This window comes from Simochromis diagramma, unplaced genomic scaffold (assembly GCF_900408965.1).
Source record: "Simochromis diagramma unplaced genomic scaffold, fSimDia1.1 OVJJ01000603.1, whole genome shotgun sequence".
Classification (NCBI taxonomy): domain Eukaryota; kingdom Metazoa; phylum Chordata; class Actinopteri; order Cichliformes; family Cichlidae; genus Simochromis; species Simochromis diagramma.
In genome coordinates, this window is record NW_024387414.1 from 14,360,080 (window position 1) to 14,385,890 (window position 25,811).

General features: G+C 40.4%; 1 protein-coding gene across 2 annotated transcripts; it reads left to right on the forward strand.

Annotated features, from left to right (window-relative positions):
* The first annotated feature begins 1,650 nt into the window (after positions 1-1,650).
* fam120b (family with sequence similarity 120B) lies at positions 1,651-23,804 on the forward strand. 2 transcript variants are annotated; one of them, XM_040011562.1, is made up of 15 exons: positions 1,651-1,787; positions 2,074-2,196; positions 4,123-4,313; positions 4,478-4,611; positions 4,703-4,825; positions 4,929-5,120; positions 6,603-6,867; positions 6,955-7,138; positions 8,100-8,201; positions 8,614-8,786; positions 10,434-10,526; positions 15,197-15,403; positions 15,594-15,741; positions 20,676-20,958; positions 21,032-23,804. In XM_040011562.1, exons 2-15 carry the CDS (start codon positions 2,076-2,078, stop codon positions 21,060-21,062), a joined length of 2,247 nt encoding a protein of 748 aa, XP_039867496.1. In that variant the 5' UTR covers positions 1,651-1,787; positions 2,074-2,075; the 3' UTR covers positions 21,063-23,804. The 2 variants fall into 2 exon arrangements, with proteins under 2 accessions (XP_039867496.1, XP_039867497.1); XM_040011563.1 differs by lacking the exon at positions 1,651-1,787 and having other exon boundaries at positions 1,802-2,196.
* The last annotated feature ends 2,007 nt before the right edge of the window (positions 23,805-25,811 follow it).

Consider the following 25,811-nt stretch of genomic DNA (forward strand, 5'->3'; position numbering starts at 1 on the left):
TGTTTAGGTACTACTACTGGGTTTATTATTGCCCGCTCAGTTCACAACAGTAACAGTAACAGTATATATGTGAGAGAAATTGTGGAAAAGTAGAAATGGTCCACTCAATGCTGCTCACAGACTCATTCATTCACTGTCAGAATGAGCCACAGTAACTGGATGATATTAGTATGAGCCAGATTTGATAATACGTCAAGTTTTCATATAATGATTTTTATGGTTACATTGACCATTAGAAACAGCAAGTGTGAGAAAGAGATAGCTAAAACCTGAAAGAGTGAGTAGGTGGGTGAATGTGCTGCTTCAGCGCAGTCTCTGTTTCACTGCTGCACAAGTTAATATTGTTTACACCTGGTCTCATGGCTTACTTCAGGTTAAGGCACAATAATAACAATAAAGTTAAATTGCATAATGCTCTAATTTATACACTGATTTGTAAAACTAATGTGAAAATTACAGGCTGATTGGACTATTGTGATATTTAGCTTGATTTTGTGTCAATGATGTAGCTGACAGTGTCAGTGATGTAGTATTATTATCTGTGATGTTTGTCTGGAGGCACTCATATCGACACCTTGAGTTACAGGTCATAAACATAGACCTAAACTAAACCCTTGCAATGCTGAGAGTTTAAAATGTAGCACATTTCTTCAAACCCACAGTTAGCAGATGTTGCCCTTATATAACTTTCAAAGATTGTAGAAAAACAGTACAAAGACATATTAGAACACAGAAACTGTGTGTTACAGGTTCTCACACGTAAACATTTGATCATTTTTGTGCTCTTCTATGAAAGTAAACATCTTACATTTTGGGTTTTGGTATGCTGACCCATTCAGGGAACACCACTTTTTGTTTCTGGTCAACTAATGTATATAAATTAACTGTAATGAAGCACTGAGACATTTTCATGTAATTCAGTCTAAAAATATATCTTATCATTTGACTTGTCCTGTAATCTGTTAAAACACTTAAAAGATTTAAAAAAAGCTCAGGAATTCTGAACAATAATCTGCAGCAAAAAGCTACAGACTTAAAACAAAAAACGAATAAATAAATGAATAAATAAAAAGGGATATGCTGCCGTCATTTTAGCTCCAGGTGCATTTGGGAAAGGTGCCCAGAGCCTGTAGGCCAAGTTCTGGGTGACATCAAAATGCCTTCACAAGCCCAAAGGTCATAACTCTCGAGTGGGTGATTGGAAATGAAAGTGGGCAGATTTACAACACAGCTCCTCCCTCCTTGAAGATTAGGTTTTGGGTTTTTTTTTCTGGAAAGCGTAGATTATTGTCCTCTCAGTCCACAGAGCATCTGGCTGTAGAGCGACAGATGCTGACAGCTGCACTGACGGCCAGCATATGTCCCCTCCTTTTATTCCTGCTCTGGTCACACAATGGAGTGGAAGGTACCGGGGGCGCTTTGTGTGGAGAAGGTAGACCTAATGGCTTTCAGCAAAAGACTGCCCACTCTCCAGGAGAGCAATTAGCCCTCCTCTTATCCTGTGCTGGAGTGAAGTCTTACGAGCCCACACAAACACAAAGGCTCATTCTCATTCATGACATTCAGGATGTTCGCTAGTAAGAAGCGCCGTGCCACGTTTTTATTTATTTTTTTGTCTCTGCACACTCTTTGTTTTAATGAATGCGCGGTGGTCTCCATGCGCCGAGCACGTGCGTTTTGTTTTGTAACGTGATGACGCCACGCGTAGATTATAGGAAGTAGTTTGAATTTACACCAAGTAAACACAGCAGGGACCAATGCTGCTCAGTGTCCAGCGACATTTCAAAGTGAGTTTTTTTTCCTTTTGTTTCCATGTGAAGCGATACTAGAGTAGTTGTAGTAGCATTTGCTGTGACGTATCATCCGTGATACGAGTTTGCTGGCAACGGCACGAAACGGGGCTAAAAGCGAAGCTAACAGTTAGCATTCGTGTCAGTTCTCATTAAAATCAACTCCCCACAGTGACGGTGTTACACCAAAACAGATCCACCCGATTAAAAGTTAAAGTACACTCTATTTGGAAAGACGTGAAATGCTTCCTCCCGTAGCTCCCTGTGTGTTTCTGCTCAATAGGAATGGGCGTGAAGGGTCTACAGTACTTCATGGACCGCTGCTGTCCAGAAGCCTGTGTGACAGTGAACCTGAGAGAGATGGCCAGACAGCAGCAGGCCTCCGCAACCGCACCTCACACCAGCAGTTGAGTTTATTTCTGTGTGCAGCCAGTGTGACAGTGGCTCTGTGTCATTCATGAAATGGTAATATTAGCAGACCCCCCCAGAAGCTCCAGCTTTCTCCACTGGTGTGCATGATTATGTAAAGTAATGTGAGGAAACAGCTTTTCAGCTCTCAGCTTTTCAGATGTGTGTACAATATTTGGCTTTATTAACCTGTTAAAGCAGTGGTTCTCTATTTAAGGATGCAATTTTTTTTGAAGTAGAGCAAAGGTGGAAGATCCAAACGCAGACTTCAGAGACAGACTTGAAAAGAAAAAAACGAACCCTTTATTATGGCTGATAAAGTCCAAAAGCAGAGGAAAAACAGAGTCCTGACATCCAGGCAACCGAATTGAAAATGACAAGGGACCAGCGAAACGCACACAAAGACAGCAGTAGGACACAACATAGTTTAACTGAAATATAAGGGGTATAAATACAGACAGAACAAACTGTGGGATAACAAGGAGATTGGAAACAAGTGGGTAACAAGAAACAGGTAAATGTATCAATGAGACAGCAAAAGTAAAACCAAATATAAGACACATTGGACAAGAGACCAACAAAAACAAACCAACCCAAAACTGGAATAACATAATAACAATGAGCCTATAATAAGCCGTAATCACCCTAACTCAGAGATGGTGACTTAACAAATCCAGGAAGACACCAGGAAATCCAGGCTAGTTAAAAACACAAGTGGGCCATGGATGACCAAAATGGAGCAAGTCTCAGAATAGAGATCGAGGGGTATAAAAGTCAGTTCCCTGCAAAATAGTGCAACCATTCTTGGAAGATCCCTTGGTCTTCTGTTATATAATTCCACCATTGTGTCTGCTCTTATATTTGAGTCAATTTAAAGGAGATGTTTATCCAAATGATCAAAGCCAATGGCAGCTGCAAGGAAAACTGTAACTAAAAACTGACTAAGGACTGAAACACCCACAAGACTGATTGAGGAAAAAAGTCATAATAACTTTAATTATTAAAATAAGCCAACTTGCTCCAACGTTGCTGGCTTGGAAATGTTCCTATGATTATACATAGAGAGATTTTCTTTTAGCTTTTGGCTGAAGGAAATAGTTTGTTCTGGCTTTTGCCTAATCGTCAGTTTTTAATGTTCTTAATGTTTAAAAAAAGCAAAATAAAACATCTATTTAAAAAACTAACAAAAATCTGTGGCTTGTAAACGAGACAGAGAGAACACTACAACAACATAGGTGGTGGACAGGTGCGTGCAGTTTAATGAAAGTACTGCTTCAGCAATGCACAAATAAATACTGTTTACACCTGTTCAGTCTTTATTTCAGGGCGTGACATGGTAGTAACAATAGTTATTATCATGCTTGTACTTACAGATGTATTTGAAAATGTGTAGTAAAATTATGACCTACTGACAGAAAAAATATTTAGCTTAATTTGAAGTACATGTTTTCCTAACAGTAATTTTAATAGTATAGTATTAGTTGTGATATTTTTAGCTGTTTTCTGGTGGTAGTCATATGTACACCTTTGCTTACTAGTCATAACAACAGACCTAAACAAAGGCCATGCAATGCTAGGAGTTTAAAAGGTAGCACTTTTCTTTAAACCCATACTTAGTATATGCTATGCCTTTAAGCATGTTTATTCGGTGGATTGTAACACAGTACAGTGTAGTTGGTGGAAGCTAAAACAGTGCTTTTAATGGCATCTCTAAAACTTACAGAACAGGACATGTTCATGTTCCTTTGAAAATATATTATGACTTTTATATGCTTCTACTTTATTTTCCCAGATTGGTTTACTGTACTACTATGTGTATACCCACATCAGCAAGAACCAAGGCAGACAGTACACAACGGTGATCATTGTCTGGGTTATCATGCAGGTCTGCTGTATGTTACATTTTGATTTCACTTACTTGCAGACCCCACACTTGTTGTGGATGGTATGGCCTGCTTGCGCCACTGGTATTCATGCAAGGACTGGGCATGTGGGGGCCAGTGGAGGGAGTACTTGGATATCCTAAAGAGATGGGTTGAGGCATTTACGTCTGCAGGCATCCGACTGGTCTTTTTCTTTGATGGAGTAGTGGAGGAGCAGAAGAGGCAAGAGTGGGTGAGAAAATAACCTTAATAAATAACACCTTGGCAGGTTTCTACATACCTCAAATTGTCAGTGGTACAAGGGGTAGCTAAGTCACAAAATTTGCTTGAAAAACATCATAAATATTGGTCTCTTATTTTTGCGTGACTACAAAAAACCTTGGTTCTGGTCTACAGGTGAAGAGGAGACGCAGAGTGAACGGGAAGATTTCAAAGATATTTTGTCACATAAAAGAGCATGGAGATCAGCCGGGTAGAGAGCTTTTTTGTCTGCCCTCAGGATTGGCGACATTCACACCCTTTGCTCTCCGGTCTGTTTGCAAGACAGGACAGAATATATGCACCATAATTATAAAGCCAGTAATTCTAGTTCTTATACATTTGTTTTGTTTTGTTTTACAGGTCATTAGGTCAGGAAGTGTTTTGCTCAGTGCGGGAGGCAGACTATGAGATTGCCAGCTATGCTCGCCAACATGGCAGCATGGGTATTCTGGGAGAGGATTCAGACTTCATCATATATGACAGGTTTGTAAAATCAATCTCATAATTGCAGATTAACTTAATTTTATTGACAAACGTGGTCAAACTGTCTGATTGGAACATTTTGTTTTAACCCTTATCTCTAAAGTGCCCCTTATTTGTCTGTGGCAAAGCTGCGGATAAACAGCCTCACCACTGTCATGTACGACCGACAGAGGCTCTGCCTAACCATTGGACTGGCTGTTACCCAGCTACCACTGCTGGCCTGTCTCCTGGGTAATGATGTGGTGTCAGAGGAGAAGATGCGTGATGTCAGGAACAATGCGATGGCAGCTTACAGGTGCATATCTGCATCCGTATTGAATAGAATTAATAGAACATTGGATTTTTCAGTCTTATTTACTACTAAATCAAAGCTATATTTGTTGCTGGCTACATTTAGTTACATAATATACCCTTTTTATGTTAAAGAGTTCCTTGACTTCATTCTCTAAGCTTTTCTTTGACAGATTTTTTTTCAGTGTCTGTTTAAAAAATACACACTTATTAAAAATAATAGTAAGTGTGAAACCTGTGGACTTTGAGATCATAAGCATGTTCAAGTTTGTTTTTCCAACACCTCAGCCCTGCACTTAAATGCAAGTTCAGCCCACTCAGGTTATCTTTTCCTTATCTTGCTTCACTTACCCTAACATCAGCAATCAGGCTAAAGTGACACATGAAAGTGGTAATCCCAAGGTTTCCTAACTTATCTTTGAGCATGTTCACGTGAAAGGGATGGACTTAGCTCCCCTCTAATGTATAAGCCTAGAGGGAGCAGAGTGACTGATTATACAAAGGATAAAAATATAATTTGATAAAAATATTAAGAGCAACAGAGCTTCAGTAAAAAAAAAAAAGTGCTCTAAAAATGTATGTGGGCTTTATGTACTATGGTCAGGGAAACTGGAAGAGTCTGTCTGGTCTGTTCGAGGCCAGGAAGGAAAGCCAGAAAAATGCAGTCTGTGTGAATGAATGCACTTATCAGTATCACAGCACTATCATTAACACACGGCTCAGCAACTCTGGCAGGTTTCGGTTGGATGATGCAAGTAGAAGAGCAAATATGAAAAAAGAATGCATGCATAGACTTACTTTACAGTCATATTTGATGTTCGGCACACAGTTATGAACAGTTGTCCAAAATTGATCTAAAATTTCATCCAGCCAACTGTGAAATAAAAAAAGGAATAACATGTGGGAAGACCGTGAGTGGTGATGCTATTTTCAACAGAACTGGTTGTTCAGTATTTCATATCTTACTGTCAGCTTAACATGCTTCAAAGCAGGTTAGGTCTGCTGCATTAAGTTACCATGGTGAGCCACCTTGGTAACCCTAGAAACATGACGTTAAACCTGAAGTTACCTCAATAAGCCTGTGGTGATAGATCTTTTAGAGCGGTGGCCCCCAGGTTGTGGAATGCTCTCCCTCATTACGTTGCCTTGATTGTGTTTATTCTTTTAAAAAGCAGCTTAAGACTCATTTATTTAGATTGGCTTTTAATTAGATTTGTGCTGTGTGTTTTATTATTAATGTATTTTATGTATTTCTGTTTTATATTACTGTGAAGCACTTTGTGGTTTTTATTCTGTGAAAAGTGCTATATAAATAAGTTGATTTGATTTGATTTAAGCCCAAATCCTTCTTTATTATACAGAGCTCAGATCAACATGCGGTACCAACCCATCACTCTTTAATTTTGTCTGCAAAGAAAAACACTCATCTTGTTTGCGTTTGTCAATGAGCCAAAATAGTTAAAATTCTTCATTTTATTGTTCCCAGGAAAAACAGTCCTGCACCACATTATGGTGCTCCGCAGGGGCAGGTGGTGCTAGCAGTGTCCCAACTTGTGAGCTCTCTGTGGAGTACAGAGGACGAGGAAGCTGAACTGGTTCCACAGTCTCTGAATCTCTCGACTCCTCGTAGAGAGCTACTGAAGAAAGGTGTTTGCTTATACACACTACCTGGACAGAAACGTCCCGAGCTGTGTGAAATCTCCTCACTTCCCTCTGCTTTTGAAAAATATGTTAGTCCAGAAATCCTAAAGGTATGTTATAGTCATATATGTGATTTTGTTCTTTAGAGCTCCCTGCAGACTGGAATAAATGTTTCTTTACTGTGTGGTTTTCCACAGGCATGTAGAGAGAAGCATGCAGCAGTAGAGGGTTTCATGGTTTACACTGTCTTGTGTGTGGGTGTCACTGAGTGTAGCAACACTCTGGAGGATGAGGAGGACACCGAGTTAGTGCCTCAAGCCCTCGTCTACAAGCCCTGCAGACAACTCATCTATGGTCTCCTCCTTCTGCTTGGTCACAATGGTAAAACAGTTAATACATAAGACAATGAGAACAGAAGCATACACGAATGAAAAAAGTCAACAAGAAATGCCAAAAACTACAGTTTTTCTAGTGGTGAAATGAGTCTGACTCCAACAGCAATTTAATCCCCATAGACTCCAGTGTTAAAATACCCAGAAAAAACAACATATTATTATCCTATTAGAACTATGCAATGAGTTAGTTATTTATTATAATCATTTGAATTTTGCTTAAAAGGTTACAGGGATACTCACTTTGGCTAAGAGGCGTGTTGATAGCCAGTAGGTGTCTATCAGGTCTTATTTTCCCAACTCACCAAGCTGGAACTTTCCATTCATATTTGTGCCTTTGGTCTTTTTTTTTGATCAATTAAATGTAATTATCTGATAAATATGGCCTGCTCAGTAATACAGAGGCCCAACTTTTATTTTGAAGACAAACTGCCTTTGTTTCGTGGTTAGTTTGCAAGCATTTGCAGTCGGCAATTTCAGCATCCACCACTGTTGACGTCTTCCATGCAAACTGTGGGCAAGTGCAGCAATCTGCTAGTGACTAAAGCAATCAAAAGGAGGTTTTTGGTGCAGCACCCTTTTTGTAACGGATTTCACCTGCCGGTCAGGATATACACTTAGCAACCAGTTACCAGGGGGTTACCGATTGGTTTCTAAGTCTGTTGAGGTCTCATTTAACATTAATCAACAGACATCTGGGTCTGAGTGATTTCACAGTGGCTTTGTCTGTCTTCATATATAGTTTGTAATAGGCGCATGTAGATTCTGGCAACATCAAAAATATATCTTCAGTGGAGAGGCAAAGGGATTACGAACCGTGCAGACACACACACGTCAGTGGAGTTTTTGCTGTTAGTTTTTATGTAACGTGAGGAAAATGATGATGTTCTTTGCAGGAAATCGAGTAAATCTAATCCAAGCATAACCCTGACAATGTTGTGCTTTTTCAGGAAGGATTGTGGACCCTCCAGCAATCAGGGAATGGTTTGTCTTCCCCGGAAACCCTTTGAAGGAACCTGATATCGTCCACCCTCTCCCAGTCAGCCTGCCCTGTACTGTACCTGCTGTTTTTCATATACTTATCTCTGTATCTTTGGACACAAAATAAAACACGATTTCAGTACAGTTACACCACCAATACAAGATTTTATTTGATTTATTTTTTTAATCCCTGAGATGATAAAACGACAACTATGTCCATGATTCTTGGCTTATGCACTATAGGACTAAATTGCTCCCAAATAAGCAGCAACCAAATGAGTCCTGTGGTTATAAGTGATTGTTTCCTGGGAATTATGTTTTCTCTGTAATTAAAATCATTGTAGACTAACCCTGAGGCACCAGCGGCTTTAAGACTCACGTTGAAAAGCTGGCTCTGGTTACGTTTAACACATGAAAGAGATATTGTGCCATATTTTTCCATCTAAAATCCATAGTATTTTTCTCTTTTGCTCGAATCTGTAGGTGATCAACCCAGTCTGGACTTGTTATGGTTTAGCACGGGTCCTGACGTGGCTGCTCTTCGCCTGACAGCCTTCCTCACAATTTTTGGCTGTCCTGAGTTTTCGGAGCTGCATGGAGTTATTGAAGACTCTCTCCTGGCTGCTCTCTGCCTGGTCACATATTTAGTCCTACAGGTAATGTAGATGCGTTTATCTGGTAGCGATCAGAGAATGAAAATAGTTAATTAAGTTAATTAAAGTTATTTAAAGAGAAAAAAAGCAGAAATATTTGTATGATTCTCTGGGAAAAGGATGTGATTTAATTATTAATGAATCAATAGCAAATGTAACTTATTTTTATTTGCAAATAGGAAAAAATCGAGGTGCTTTTTGTTTGTTACACATGTTTTACAGTCTTCTCTGGTGTCATGTTGATCGATTCTGCCCCACAAAACATAAAAATAATATTAACAGCTGTACTTTACAAATGATTGCATCTGCAGCATGATTGGTCTTTCCTCTTTTGGTTGTTATTGGTCAGGGCGCATGTTTGGCTTGGGCTCTGGTTAAGCTGTTAGATGAAAGGGGATGATACCTACAGCTGGCGGTTCATGTAAACAAAGAAATGAAAGACAAAATATGTTTGATGGCAGTTTAACGTACGAGTCAGCTTTTGATTTGGGATTTACATCTATAACACGTACACAACAATTATTCTGCTCTTTTGTCACCGTGTGATGTAAAGTCAAACATCGCTTGTTGATGGCTTGACGGTAACCATTATCATTCACTGGGGGCCCAGTTTAGACACAGACACCGGCCTTTGTAACTTCAGCTCTTACGTCAACAAGTCCTGATAACCATCCAGGGGCTTTGAATAACTCAGGAGACAATTCTCAAACCACCTCAGAACTCGTATTACTGTATTTTGATTGTAAATCTAAGAGTGTATCAATCTGAGCTGCTTTTGATCCTGTTGTAATGCCCTGTGATCACTAATTCGTATGTGAAAGAAGCCGAGATTTGTGCTTTTGGTTTGGGTATTTTGCATTGACGTCTTCTGACTGAGCTTTAACACAACATTGGATCGCGTGACAGGATAACCGTGTGTGCGTCATGTTATAGAAGCGAAACATAAATTATACCTTTTATTAACTCTTTTTCAGAGACACTTGAATCACTTATTAATGCGTTTCTAACAAAGATACATTTTCAAAGAAAAGCTCAGATGTCTTGTTTTTGTGTAACATGTTATTTGCTGTCTTAAAAGTATGCTTAGAGTACTGCTTTCTTTTTTCTTTTCTAATACATTTAACACACGCCAACTGAAAAACACCAAAAGATTTAGTCTTATTTAGATCGGAGTAACTGTTTCCTCATGTTTGCCCCACCTGGAGAGACAGAGCTGAATGCTTTAATACTAAAATCGACAGGCAGCCTTTCAGACTGGTTTTCAGTCAGGCGCTGGCTGGCTGGCTGGCAGCGATTTAAATGAATGAAGGCCCTGACAGACAGGACAGTAGCTTGTTAGAAGGAGGCTAGACGAGCAGATGATTAAAGATGAGCAGACAGCATGACAGACAATAGTAGCTGTTGTCTGATCACTGCAGCATTCACATTCCCCTCTCGCTCTTCTATTTAAATAACTTCAGGGTTTGTTTGTTTTGTACACACAACTGGGCAGCCTTGTCTCTGTAGCCGCCATTGTTTCTTTTTGTGTTGACTTGTTGCACAGCGAGCAGACAAAACAGACTGACCCACAAAGAAGACACACTGGGATGTGATTGAACTGACTAACCACGTATTTTCCCTTGTGTGTTTGGTTTGTGCGCATGTTTTCAGGTACAAACTTTATCTCTAGAAGACGTGGATTCCTACCTGAGTCAAGCTGTGTGTCTGAGACTGAAATCCTCTCAGGAGCTTCAACAGATCGAGGTCTGTCACAAACGCATTTAGATCATTTGTAAAAGATGCTTTTGATATTTTATAGTTGTTTTCATATTTTCACCCCCACGTTTTTTTAACGGTGAAGCCAAACATTGTGTATCCCGCTGCAAGAAGACAATGTTCGCTGACGTTTACAGTAAACAAAGTCCTCTTGGGGTAAACACAGCTCTGAAAATGTTTCCATTAATAGAAAGTGAAGAGAAAGTGGAGAGAGAAAAAAATAAATAAGCTGCTGATTGACAGTCTTTCCAAGAAAGCATACAACAACCTTGAAAAAATAAGCAGTTATGATAAACTGCAGGGTGTTTTTGTTCTTGGAAATAGAAATTTTGAACCTTATTTTTAAAATCCGGTCGTCAGGAATGTCTTAAAAGCGCACATACACTGGTGGATATTTATTCTTTTTTGCATTTTCTGTGCAATTAAATTTATATAAAATGTTTATACTTGCTTAGCTAACAATTTAATTGTCCAGGATTTTTAAAGTTTACTTTCATTGTTTAGTTTTGAAACTATAAAAGCCACTCAGTTTGGGCAGCTTTATTTTTTTGCATTTTAATTGGAAGGCTTGCAGAGTAGATGGAGGAAACACATGAAAAGAGGTCCACAACATAGCGCAGAGGACATTGTGGTTAGGTAGTATGAACCTGACCCACAAAGGTCACACCAGAAACACTTTCATTTTTAAAATCCTCTCCCTGATTCTCATTTACACTGGATTGTCTTAAGATCAAAACTTGGTTTTCAAAGACTAGCATCCCCAAAGCAGCATCATTATGCAGAAATTAAAGAAAACTGAACCTATTATTGCTAATTTCCAGCTCCTTACTCTCCACAGCACCAGAGTCAAAATAATCCATACCTGTCTTGGATTAGGCCTGGGTTCAGCCCCTGTGTCTGAAGTACATAAGAATATCCCCTCTCTTTGACATCATACAGAGCCAAAGCATTCAGAGCAGTGTGAAGTGTGAGGTTTTAGCTCACAGGGATTATTTGTACACACACTCACATCATCGTTCGAAACTTTAGACATGTTTAAGTCCAGCATCCACCATTGAAATTTTATAAATACACTAGATGGATAAAAGTAATGGGCCACTTACACATTACACCTACACGAGCTTTATGGCATCCTATTCTAAATCCATAGGCATCAGTATGGAGTTTATCCCAGTATGAAGTTTATCCAATTTTGCAACTCTTACATCTTCCACTCTTTTGGAAAGGCTTTCTGCAAGATTTTAGAGTGTGTCTGTGGGAATTTTCCCCCATTCAACCAGAAGAAAATTGATTAGGTCAGACAATGGTGTTGGACGAGAGGTCCTGCTCATAATATCTGTTCTACTAAAGGTGTTCAGTGGGACATGCAGCTGGAAACCCATGCCATGAAGCTCCCGCTGCACAGTTGTTGTGCTGATGTTAATGCAAGATGACAGACGGTCAGACACAAGAATGACAAATCACTCTGTTCAAGGGTATTTTTGCTTGACTCTTCTTGTCAAATTTATTGTTTAAAGAGTTTTCTTATTGTTTATTAGAAATATCCACCATTGTAACAATGAGTACATGGCTTATTGCACAGGAAAAGCAAAATAGTTTAACTTTAAATTTGAGATGATTAAGAACAATACATTTTTAGAACAGATTGGTATAAAAATAGAGTGAACCAAAGTCCTCATCAGACATGTATTAACAAGGCAGTGGATACTGCTACTTTATAATTTCAGTCTTCAGTGAAGGGGCATCGTGGGACTTGTGAGTTCTCTCAGATGCGAGCGTCTGAGAGTCAGCTGTGCATTTCCATTCTCTGGGAAAACAACCGTTGTGTTTGCTGCCTCTTTGTAGCCCCATTTATTTTTACTGCTTAATTACCATACTTATGTCTAGTAATTTGTATTTGTGCTGCTCATCTGTTTTCTACACAATAATTAGGGCTGGGCGTTGATTTGAATATGTCGTATGGGAGAGGTTCAGCGCTGCAGGAGGGGTTTTAACTGAGTGACTAGTGTACGGATTAAATATGCACATAAACACAACACAAACAGACAAAGTGTTATTGATGTGCGTATGGTATTCATTTCTGCAAGTTCATATCTGTGTGTGTGTGTTTGCACAGTTTACAGACAGCTACAGATTCACATACATCACACATCAGAGCAGGAAGTAAAAATCACAAAGATTTTCTTTATTAAAAGATTAATTTTTGAGAGAGAAGTGTCTGTTTGTGAAAAAGTGTCACACCCAGTGTGTGTGTAGGAGAGAGGGGCTGTGGGTCATAGGTTTTTGGATGCGTTGGTTGTGTTGCAACATTCCTCCCCATGGGACAGTGATTTTGGCGTGTGTGTTTGTGTGTGCGACAGAAAGTAAGCTGGCGACAGTCGCCTGTCTGTCCTGGCTGACGCTCACCACATGGAGCTATTTACACCATGCACACTCCGCCCCACTGGACACACACATGCACACACACATTTCTGTCTTTGTCTCTCTGTCTTTTGTGTGTGTGTGTTCTCACGTTCTTATCCTTTTTGCACTCGACCACTCTTTCTCTCTCCCTCGTGTTGCTCTGTATCTCTTTTCTGTCTTTGTGTCTGTGTGTGCCTTCAGGCTTGTGTGTCTGTCCAGTGTTTCATTGTTTTCAGAAGGTGAAGCTGTGTTTGACTGGAAGCAGGTGGCAGGCAGGGATGAGTGTATGTGTGTGTCTGTGTACACGTAATCACTGTTATCAGTGCTATCTGAGGGACAGGTGAGAGCAGACACACACACAGAACATCTGCCTGCTGTTACAATCAGCTTGTGCTCCACTTCTTCATCCTCCTCTTATTCTTTATTCTTCTCCCGCAGTTTGTTTTTGTTCTCTCAGTTACACAAAACAGCTGTAAGATATATTATAATTTTGCCTGATTTTTTTTATTATTTACTCAGGAGAAACTTATCTTTATTAGGGCATTTACAGCACCGTGCAAAAGTCTTGAGTGCCTCATTTATTGATGTTTTGCTTCCAAGGAGACAGACTTTCTGTGGTGTTACAAAGTTTCCCTTTGTCCAGCCCTCTGGCTGTTTCCAGAGGAATGGCTTTTATTTTGTTTTCAATGACCTACGAATGATTCAAGCATAAGAAGTCGTGCAACTCAAAGGATGAACCAATGTGTCTACACACAGAAGACAACTGACCAAAAAAACAAGTTTTAATAGTATCTTTAGCCACTTTGATACCAACAGGCTGTCATAAAAAACATAATTTATTCCAGTTTGTTATGGGTTTTTCTTTTTTAAAATAACACATAACAGTTTGAAAGTCATAAAAATCATCAATAAGCTGATTCCCAAAGAGATGCTAACAGAAAAGTTGGCATATCTGAGCCTGATGTGCAAAAAAATTGAGGAAACCACACAAGTGGAATGCAAAAGAAATTGCTGCAGTATCGTAAATGACCTGAAGGTCATGCCTTTAAGAAAAATTTAGCAAATACCTGAAAGGTATGATCCATCAGCTGATCCATCTAGTGTCTACTGAAGGATCACCAGAAATGACTTGATGCATGCTTGGTGGAGCATGCAACTTCCAGATGAACTGAATCAGATTTCTCGGATTTCATCACAAATGATCTCAGTGGAAGTGTGGCTGTCAAGAAGCAATTCTTAAGGAAGGGAAGCAGGAAAGAAAGGCTGGGGCATGCCCGGCGTTTAAACATTATTGATGCAGTGTGGGCTCATCCTGACAGAAAAGGGCAGCCAAAATCCAAAAAAGGAGCTTTGAATGTCCTTCATAAAGCCCGGAGACCTGGCTGCACCTATTTCCCAATTTTCTGGCTAAATATAAAGAAATGAGGGAAGGGTGAAGACTTTTGAAAAGTAAATGGGGAGATTTACTCTTGTTTGCCGCAGTATAAGAGCAGGTAAACTCTGAGATATCTTTCCGGTTTTCATTTTACTTTGTTCATCCTCATCATTCAAAATGTCCTCAAGCATAGTTATATCCAGAAAAAAAAATGTAATTATGGTCTTAGTTTAAAAGCCAATTTGAGTCCAACTAAGCAAAGAAGTTTCACCATCACATGCAGCCAACAAATAGGAAGATATACAGAGATGCTTCACTGTCATCTGGCAGTGAGCACGAGGAAACCAAGTGAAGTAACAGTGAAGTGGGTGGCCTGAGGAGTATTTTAATTTTCTGATTTATGAGTCAGTGCAGAGCAGATATGTTTGTGCAAATTGGGGTTGGGAGACAACAATGTTCAGGAATTTGTTGCGGACGGTGACGCTAAACACATTGAAGGAACAGATGGTTCTGTGCAGCAGGACTTTTAAATCTGCTGCAGTTCAGAAAAGACACTAATGCGACAATCAGTGCTGCAGTTGATCTCAGTTTATATTTATCTATTGATGTTAGCAGCATTTGACAGTCAAAGAGCGATTAAAAGCTCTTAAATACTAGACAGGTAATTTTTGCATTTAAAAAGGGAAATAATCAACATCAAAGAAGTCTCTCTTTGTGCTGGAAAAAAATCTTCTCCTACATGTGGTAAGCTCAAAGAGTTGTGTTTGTGTCGTCGGTATCTATTAGGTGACTGACAATGGCCTGTAGCAAAATATTTGATTTTACTGTAAAGAAGTTACACAGTCTAAATATACAACCAAATGATTTTTTTTGTTTTCAGCTGCCTTTGTTTTCGAGTCGTGCGGTGCAGTTGGGATCTCTGTACGTCCGAGGGCTGAGCCACCTGCTGGGTGCTAACTGTGCCAGCGGCTGCCCGCTGCCCAGCGCTGCTCTAATGCCCTGGCACAGCTTCGATGGACGGCTGTTCCACTCAAAGTACCTGCTGGCACACAGCGGCACAGAGAAAACTGAGCTGCTGGACCACGATGTGAGTGGAGATGGGACAAGAAAAATGGGGCATTTATGAATCTGTCAAGACTTCAGAGGGAGAAAGAAGTGACTTCTTATTCCAGCTAGTCTGGTTTTGCTTCTGTTTATTAATTCAAACGAATGTCTTTGGTAGTGATAAGTAAATTAATCTGTGGGTGTGTAATCTTACGTTTGTCTCTTTCTCCCAGTCGTCCAGCCTGTCTCTGTTCCTCCAGTTAAGGGAGAAACTTACAGAAACTTGCAACAAGAGAGGCAGAGTCCTGCAGTCCAGACCCAACGCACCACAGTCACGTCCTAAAACCACAACACAAACCGGATACAGACACAGACACTCAGGTGAGACACACACACTTGATACCTGCTTTTATCTGATTATCTCTGTACATGTGAATACTGGCTCGTCACTTAACGTTTCCATTAACTCTTTCTCTTCTTTAGGACCTTTTGGTACAAAGTTTCCCTGTAAACATGTTGCTTAATTTGTCTGAAGCATAAAAAATTATATGAATATGCGTTCCGCATGTTCAGATGATGATGATGGTTTAAGTTGTTTTGTCTCTTTTTGTGCTGGTCTGTGGTATTAGTATTTCTTAACACTTTAGCTTTATTTGTCAGCTTTCCAAACACTTAGTCTGCTCTGAAAGCGATAATCGAAGAGTTAAAATCACACGGAAATGCGCACTTGGCCTTGTTCTGTGCTGTCATATCACAGCAGAATACAAACTGTAGAAAGTACACTGATGTTGGTAGCGCTGGCTCACAGAACAGCTGATGTGGTGTGCACATTTAAACGTGAGATCCAGAAAGTCGATCCAAAATATTTATTATGACAATGATGATTTAGTAGATTTAACAGATGAATGCATGCATGATTTTCTCAACACATTCAAATAAGAACAAAAAAATTTACAATTAAGGACCAAACCAAGTCACAGTGCTTTCATGCTACTGAAAGGACTGAAGAGATTAGAATGTCAACTTACGTCACTAATGCATCCACCATCATAGGATTTCTATTTATTTAAAGTTAATACAGAGCTCTCGTGTAACTACTATACATTTAAGTCAGGAAATATCTATTTACATTGCATGGCAATCAGATTTAATGTTAAACAGTCTTCTTAACTTACAGGTTCTTTGTTCTCAGTCTTTTGGTTAGGAGGTTAAAGGCCTACCAGGCCAAAGGGGTGGAGTTGTGCTGTGTGCTGGTGTAGAGAAGTTGATTTTAACACAAATGGAGCTTACTGTGCCTTTCCTTGTTTGTGCATCAAACATGGGCTTCTACTGTCAACATACGCATAAGTAATGCCCCTGGGCTGACAGCTCATTATAAAAGAGAGCAGGTATCCTCAATATGATCATCTCATCTCTGGATGTGAGCACAAAAGCACTTTTACATCTGCTGTTTAAACCTTGTGTTAATGAGGGGCAGCCAATCAGAAGAGAGTTAGGTTAAAGGTAGAAGCGCTAAAGTGGTTTCAGTGAGAGCTGAGAAGCTACGCTGAGATACAGTACAAACTAATTTAAGGCTGTTTAAATTGCTTCTCTAGACAGTCCTGGGATAGAAATGTGGGGAAATAAATTATTGTAATAAGTCGTCGACTTTTTTTGCCCTTACCATTCACTTTGTGTGTGTTGTTTTCGTGCTGTATAATTTTGCTCCCATTTGATCCATGACTCTTTGGAAAAAGATGTTTGATCTAAAGACCATCCTAAATGAGGATCAGAAAGAGAAAACCCTTCTGACTGAATGTTACAGTGTTTCTGGTGTGCTCTGGTAACCTCGTGGTTCAGATGCATACCATTTAACCATAATGTCCTCTGTGCTATGCTGGGGACCTTTGTTGCACATCAGACCAATTTTCTTTTCATGTGTTTCCCGTATCTGCATCTACTCTGGAAACAAAACAAAAAAGAAAAGAAAAGAAAGAAGCCCCAAAAAGAGATGCCACGATGTCTCTATTATTTTTTACGCTTCAGTTGTTTTTATATTTTAAGCTAATCACTGTCCAAAAGTATCGAGTGCTGAAGAGGCCCCTAGTGATCCGATGGGTGCAATCTGTCTGCGAGCTCACATGAAAAACTAATAAAAAATCCTCCTGGAGCTGAACAGAGAAGCATCATTTTAATCTGACAGTTGATCTGCGGTTGTAGTTCTTTGGGGCCCTCATGGAACCACATTACCCAGAGGGCCATGCTGTAATGAGCTCCATGTGTGCTGCGGCCTCATCACATACCGCCGTGCTCATTTGCACGCACACACACACACACGCTTGGATCCGAGACTTGCTTTGTCAGTGCACTAGTAATAGTGGGTTTCTGTTTATAGGCTGGGAGAGCTCTATTTTAAGACTCACAACAACTGATTACAGACTCCTCTCGTCTGTCTCTCCCCTCTTTCTGCTCCCCTTCCCCTCGGTTGTTCCCCTCTGTTTTACTTTTTCTATTCATCATCTTAACTTCTATCAGTGGGGTAGTTTTCTTCCAGCTTCCAGACTCTTCAAAACCCTTTGCTGTTTCTTGAACCTTTTTACACGCCTCCTGTTTTGTCATGAAGGAGCATTAATGCATTGTTATACGACGGTCTTGACTGCAGTGTGCAGTCTGTAGGCCATCTTCACCTCTTGCCTGGAGTTTGCAGACCCCATCACAAAAGCCAACTTAGCGGGAGCTTATGAAATATGAACCCGCAGTTTCTCTTCAACCCTGTGACTTATAAACCTTTTGCGACCGTTGCGCTGCATGCCATGTTGGCGCAGATCCTCCAGTTTGCGCCGAACTGTCTGCTTTCTGCCCAAGTCAACCCTTGTGGGTCTCATGAGGATGTTTCTGGTTTTATAGATGGAAGGCTATACACTCTTTATACCTCAGTGTTTCATTTCTGCCAGACACAGACACTGATCATTACTACAGAGCTGTGGGGAAATGAGTGTGAGTGTGTGTGTGTGTGTGAGCCGCAGAGAGAGCATGCATGTGCGTGAGAGTAGCGGTGGCGCTATGTGGTATCGTTGAGGACCCGGGTTTGGTTTTTGTTTGAATCAGGCCTGATGTTTAGTCTCCTCAGCAAATATCTCCTCAGCCCGCCTGCCCTCGCAATTACACTCCGGCAGTGAATCCAGTGTAGCTCCTCTTCCACGTCTCTCCAGCTTATATCTGTTCAAAAAGACAAGATGTAATTGTAAACAACCTTATTTTCATGCATTCTTATCAGAGCTGCACATATTTGCAATAAAATATTTACCCTAACCTCTAATGTTCCCCTTCTTTAGCTCCTCCTTTTTTCTGCAAGACATAAAACACCTTTAAAAAGATTGTGGTCCTTGTGGCCTCGCTGACGCATTACTCTCGTGCTCATGGCATGTGTTACATACTCTTTTTCTGCACCTTCACATTCAGGCACTGGATGGATGTGAAGATGGCGGTCTGATTTAGCCAAATGCGCCGCTCCCGTTTGGTAAACTCTAAAGTTGGACTTGATGTTTTATTTTGAGCACTTTGTAATTGGCATAAAACGTTCCACATCTGTCAGAGTTTCTTAAGTGTATGGCAAGTCCCAGGCTTCTGTGAATCCAACAATAGATTTTAGTGGCAGCTGAACACGCCCAGAGAAACTGTTCCTGCCAGCAGATCAATTTCATAATCAGTCGTGTAGCAATAAAAAGCTGCTCTGGGGATGTTTTGTTATTTGTAAGGAAAGCTGTATAAACTCTCAGTGCGATGAAAGTATTCTGTCCTATCATAATTCGGCTGTCGACACAGTTAATGCAAACTTGATGATTGTGTGCGTCCTGCCTGAAATTTTTAATTTTTGCTGTTTTGTGGGCTGTTGTCACATAATTGTGGGAAGACTTGAAAGGCAAGATGGATATCTGTGTATGTTTGAGAGAGGACGAGACGAATGTTGATACAGTTCGAACTGATTAACATTTACATTTAAGACTGCTGATTTCAAGCATTAGTCAAAGTTATTATCATTTACTGGTTTCAGTAAAGTCCTATCACAGACTCTAAATAAACTCTTATTAAAACACAGAATGTATATAAAAGATCGTCGTCTCTGGATCTGAAAAAAAAAAGCCGTTCCCAAGGAGCTCCTCCTCTCAGTCTAATTGTTTAGAAGTCCACAAGTAAATGGCCCTCCTCCTCATGACACTTTCCTCATGAGTTTATGGTCTCAATAAACTCTTTTAAAGTATTTTTAGTACAACATGTTTCTTTTGTGGTCCCATTTATTTATATGTTTTATTTGAGAGTTTTTTTCTCTTTTATGTGATAGAACAGTGGAGATTAGACAGGAAAACTGGGAGAGGGGGAAGACATGCAGTCAGACTCAAAAGCTTTTGGCTGCTTTCAGCCTTGCGGTACATGCTCACCTGCTCCACCAGGTGAGTTAAGCTGGTGCCCAAATTGTCGTCCTAATTTAAATAAATGTCAGGTGGCAGGCGCAGACTGGACGTCACTTTGACGGTGGCGTAAGGATAATTGTGGTCTGTTTTCAATTTGGCACAGATAGCCTTAGGATATCTGGAGAACTTGGGCTTGTCTTGTAATCTGGATAACTTTCATTCCAGGCTCAGTTGAGTTGCTTTATATCTGCCAGTATCAAAGAGAACCATGTTATTAAAAATGAAGTATCATGCTAATGTAGCTCATATAATATTCTAATAAAAATATTTTTTGTGCATCTTTTGTACAGTCATGGAGTCATAAAGACTCTCTGGACCTTTCTTCACTCTTATTTTAAGCTCTCATTCATTTGCTAAAAACACACAACTTACTGATTTCTAAACTATTTTCTACACTAGACTTCCAATCACATCATTTAAGTGATTGCTTTAATCATATAGAGACAATCTGATATGGTGATTGCCTCCCAAAACACATGGTTAGCCTGAGTGACCCAGGGTGGAGTCAGATTTCCAGCCTGCTACCATATAAGAAAGTTAGACATCAGCAGCTGAAATGTGCACCTCAGTGCTTCAAAAGAGTACATCATGTCACTGTGGGCTCATCTATTTTTTGGATACGGTCTGTGAATTATAAAATGAGGTAAACGGCAACTGTTCTCGAATTCGTCAAAACAACATAAAAGGTGATAAAATGCCAGAGTTTTGTTAATGCCCTCCAGTGACCAAGAATCACTCGAAGCAATTTAATGAATTAATAACTCGCACGTCCAAATCTCTGGACTGAATGTGTCTAAAACCTGTTTGCTGCATTTTTGGATGTTACAGAAGCACGGTGTACGGAGATTTGTGTCTTACCCTCAGGTTGGGCTCCCAGTGGTGGTACGCGTTGGAGGGAAAGAGAGGAGACGACGGGTGGCCATTGGCGTGGACGGGGACGGAGGGAGCGAGAGGAAGAAACAGAAGCTCGAAGAGAATATGAAAGCACAGACGGGCCGTGGGCGAGAGGAGGACACAGCGAAGGAGGTCGTCATTTTCACTCATTTTATCCTGACGACCACGATCGAGGAAATCAGAACACAAGACGCCCTCCGAAGCCCAGAGGTCGAGCGTATAACAACAGAGGGAAATACCAGCTGGCTCCGAGGTAGCAGCAGAATATGGCACAAAAATGTCAGTTTACAGTTTCCTCTTCTCTAACTCATCTCCTCTCCTCTCAGATGGCCGCAACCTCCGGCTCCAGGAACATAACTCGACAAGGATTAGAGGGGAGGACTTTGGCAGTTAAGAGGATGGGAAAGACACGGTGAAAGAAGAGGAGGAATCTAATTTCTCTGAACAAACTGCTTAGTGAATGAGCTGTCAGGAGTATTTGTCCAAAGGATGCAGGAGGTAAATGAATGGGGATTTAGAGAGGGAGGAATGAAGAGGTTTGGAATGTGTCTGACGTTTCATTTGTCAGTTTCGTCCGTCACCAGCCTCGGCTTAATCTCAGGAAAACCTGTTTTAACTATTACACAAAATGAACAGCATGAAGCCATCAAACAAGCAGTAAATGAGACGCTTCCATCTTACATCTGAGAGGTGGATTAACAGGTAACCCTTGAGGCTGTTTTTATGTCTTATCTCAAACAATAAAAAGGCGAAGATCTTAAAAGCTGTTTGTGTACAGTGCCTTAATCCTTTCAAAGGAATGGGATTAACTAGAGAAACAGTAATACTGGTATCAAATATCAAATGAGATGGGACATCAGTGGCACACGGCTTCATACAGTTCAGTAATGGGATACCATAGGTGAGGTGTGAGAAACAAAGCGAGGCCACTGGAGAGCCTGTTTTTAAGACACACGCACTTCTGTTGGTTTGCTCTAATGGAGAAATATGGAAAACTCTTGGAGAAGCTTTCAGAAAGTGCGCTGTAGCAAAGCAAAGGTCTTGACAGTCGTGTGATTCTTTAATCAGATTTAAATTTCTCTTAATGCCAGCACGGTTTTCCAGTTTTAGACCTTGTGTACGTAGGATTTAACAAATGACCTGTGAACATGAACCTGCAATTTGTTCTAAAGATCTCAGGGCTGCTGGTGCTCCTCTGAGACATCACTGCACCGAGGTGAAGCTGACCTCTCAGGGCTTATTTGCACCACTTAGAAACAGCTTAAAGTATTTTCCCACTCAGTGAGAATACCATCATCAGTACTGAGTGTGTGCAGATCAAATTGCTGTTGCATCTGTGTGTGTGTGTGTGTGAAGTTGTTGAGGAATGTATAGTCAGCTTGCCCACCTTCCTGTAGGACCATAATTGTTGTAAAACCCAGCAGAGAGGAAAAGGATGCAGAGAAAGTTCCCCAAGGCCTGAGTGCTCTCATTCCTGTGTGTGCACATTCATGTGCTCATAAGCAGATCATAAAAGAAGCGTGACGTTAGTCAGTAAATGGAAACAAATAGAAGGAAATCAAAGTATAGATACACAAGCTCAATCCATTTCATATTCAGATTACTACTGTGAACAGTGTGTTTTAAAGGAACCGACTGACGGTAATAAAGGTGCGATAAATTGTGCTACCTTGTTTTAAAGCCTGTGGGACATATGGGTCAAAGATTATGTCTGCATACACAAGAAACCTTAGTCAAGGTTTCCAAACCTTTGGGTCTTGCATGTGGGCTAGATCAGAGATGTCAAACACAAGGCCCGGGGGCCAGAACTGGCCCGGCACAGAGATCAATCTGGCCCACTGAACAATATAAATCTTGTGAATTTAACTTTATTTTAGTAGGTTTTACATCTTTTCCTCCCTCATGGCCATCTTTCACTACACCAAAGAAATTAAGTAATAGATAAACGATTAAATGACAGAACAAAACCTTTTCTTTTTTTAATATCTACCATGTATTTTAATGTATGTTTTTTTTGCAATGTGTTCCAAGTTGGGGAAAAAAAAGCTATTTTCTGTGAATTAAAAACTTTCAGCTTTATAATTGCAGAACAGTCTGGGCAATGAGCTACTAGAAATAATGCTATTAATGTAATTTCACACATTCATTTCTTACAATTTTAGCCCAAGTCGTAGTACTGATTTCTTTCTTTAATACAGCTCAGTTTCTTTATCAGAAACAAAAACGGAGACATAAAGTATAAATTGCACTTCTTTATTTTAAGATATCTCTGGAGATAAATCTGTAGTTAAACGTCCTTGCATTGATGGAGGGAGTTTCATTGGTGCGACTCATTTAAAATCAAAGTGGGCTTCGTGCGTCCACAATGTAAAACGAGTTTGACATCCCTGGAATTCAACTAAGACAACAGAAAAGAAAGAATTTGAAGAGGATTATGTATGAACCAAATCCTTCATGGACTGCAAATAAATTTGTGCCTTCATGCATTTACAGTGCTGCGATTTCTATTTTTTATTTTTGCATGTTTTACAAACTTAAGTGTCTCAGATCCATCCATCCATTTTCTTCTTCTTCTTTAATATTAGACAAAGGCAACCCAAGTAAATGCAAAATACAGTTGTTGAAATTATGATTTTATTTATTAAGGCAAAAAAAGCTATTTGAAATTTCCCTCCTTGTTAAATCTTGAATTAAATGTGATTAATCACATGCTAATGAGTTTAATTTCACGCTCAGGCCTGATTACTGACAGACCTGATGAATCAAGAAATGACTTAAATAAAGCTGAAACTGTCTGACAAAGTGAAATAGGAAAAGATCTTATAAAGTAACACATGCCATGATCTAAACAAATGGCTGAGAAACAAAGTTGCTGCCATTTATCAGTCTGAACAGGTTTGCAAAACCATTCTTAAGGTTTTGGGACTCAGTGAGAGCCATTATAGTACAACCTTCTCAGGAAGGTCTAGCATACCAAAGTTACTTCAAGAGTGTATTGATGACTTATGCCGGACTTCACAACAGAACCCAGAACAACTGCTAAAGAACTGCAGGCCTCACTTTCCTCAGTTAGGGTCAGAGTTCATGATTCAACGATTAGAAAAAGGCCGGGAAACATTGGCATCCATGGGAAAACCACTGCTGACCAAAAAGGACATAAAGGAAATGAAAATATTTGGTGGAGTTATATTGGGGTATGCAGCATCACATCTTGGACTTAAATCCAGTTGGGATGCTTTGGCATGACCTGAAACAGGCCGTTTCAGCGTGGCTGAATTAAAACAACTGAAAGACTAGTGGGCCAAAATTCCTCCACTGTTATTTCCATAGGGGCACAAACTGATGCTGTAAGACAACACAGATAGTTTTAATCAGGGAGCTGGCAGGTTCAGTGTTGTCTGATCTGACTGCACCAGACGTTTGCTGTCTCCATTCAGAGCTGCATGTGCGAAAACAGGTTTTGTGGAAAGCTATGAAGCTGTGGAGAGCTATGTTACTGATTTAAAACTGTTTCATCCAGTTGTGTATTCGTGGATTATGATCGGAACATAAACATGACTTGGGAGCCTTTTCATGGTTTTGATGTGGCACTATCCTGTGTTTAAAAGATAATCGTGTGATCTAGTTGTTAGAGTTTTGATGGGTCAAAGGGGCAGGGTAGAGGTACCGATCAATGGCCAGCGTTCGTTGCAGTCATACCAAGCGGGGTGTGACTGCACCATCCGCTCCCTGTCTTTCGTCTCAGGCCAGTGGCAGCAGAAGAAACAACAAAGCGTGTGGGTGTTTTGGGGTTAGTAGCTGCGGTGAGTTGAGTGGGTGTGGGTGTGTGTGTTAGGAGGAGGCCAAGGGTGGGGCACGCAGCATGCATGCATAACTCGGATCCAGTCACCCCTTCTAGATAATAACAATAACAGGAGGAGGGATGTTTTCTGTGGTGAAGAGGAAGTGAGGAATGGAAGGTTAAAGAGAGCGGAAGAGGGGAAGAAAAAATGGCAGAGGGATATGGAGAAGTTTAAAGGAGGAGTAAACACTGAGAAAGATGAGAAGCGAAGGAAACGCGGCAGGGTAATGGGGTGATGGCTAAGAATAGATAAAACAACAGAAAAACAGGATGAGGGGAAAAGGAGAGGAAGGGGGAAAACACAAGCAGTGTGAGCAGTGCTAGTCTTCCCTCAACCGAAGGAAACCCTGTTGGCTGCCCGACAGAAGTGCTTCCTGTTTGTGTGTGTGTGTGTATGTGAGTGTGTGTGGTAGAGGTCTGGGCGTGGTCCTTCCAGTAGCAGTGAGACAAATAGACAGTCAAACCTCCTTTTTTGAGGCCTCCTCCCTCAGATGGGCTCAGGCCTCTTTCCTCTCTGGCGGCGTTCATTCTATGGGCTGTCTGCTCTTTTTGTGTCGCACACTTTCTCTCTTATCTAAACTTTCTGAGGCTTTCTACCCACTACAGTCATCAAACCAGGCGCCCGCTTATGCAGCCCAGTTGGACAAAGAAGGGTTTTGATTTAAACCCTTGTGGCATTCATATGTGGACACAGTGGCCTGGACCTAAATGGATATGGGGATCACAAAACCACCTCAACATAAGCAGAGAGCTCAAAGGTTTCAATTATGTGAATGGTACACTCGGCCAAAGGCAGGTGTAACAAGGTAATGCTCTTCAGTGTGTAGGATAAAAGCAATTGATTGTTATCTCTGTTTTTGTCAACGTTTGCACAGGTCCATGCTGATAAAATTCAAAATAAATGCTTCAGTTACAACATAAAGTTGACATTTTTCAGCTTAAAGGTCATCTTTAACATGTTACACACTCCAGCAACAACTGCTGTGACATGGCATGAAATTAATAAATCATCAGTGTTATTGATGATTTACTAGTTTCATTTGTGATTATGCAGCTCTCAGATGCCAGCATTGTTCTGTCTCCACACTACAGTCCATGCATGTGTTAAACTGCAGGCTAGCGGGTCAAATCTAGCCCTTCCCAAGTTTTAATCTGGTTTGTATCCCATTTTGGGTTCTCAATAAATTTTTGTAGCTGTGTTCTACTGAGCAACACACACCCCGTGCAAATGCCAGACTAACTAATGCAGCAAAAAGGAAAGTGGA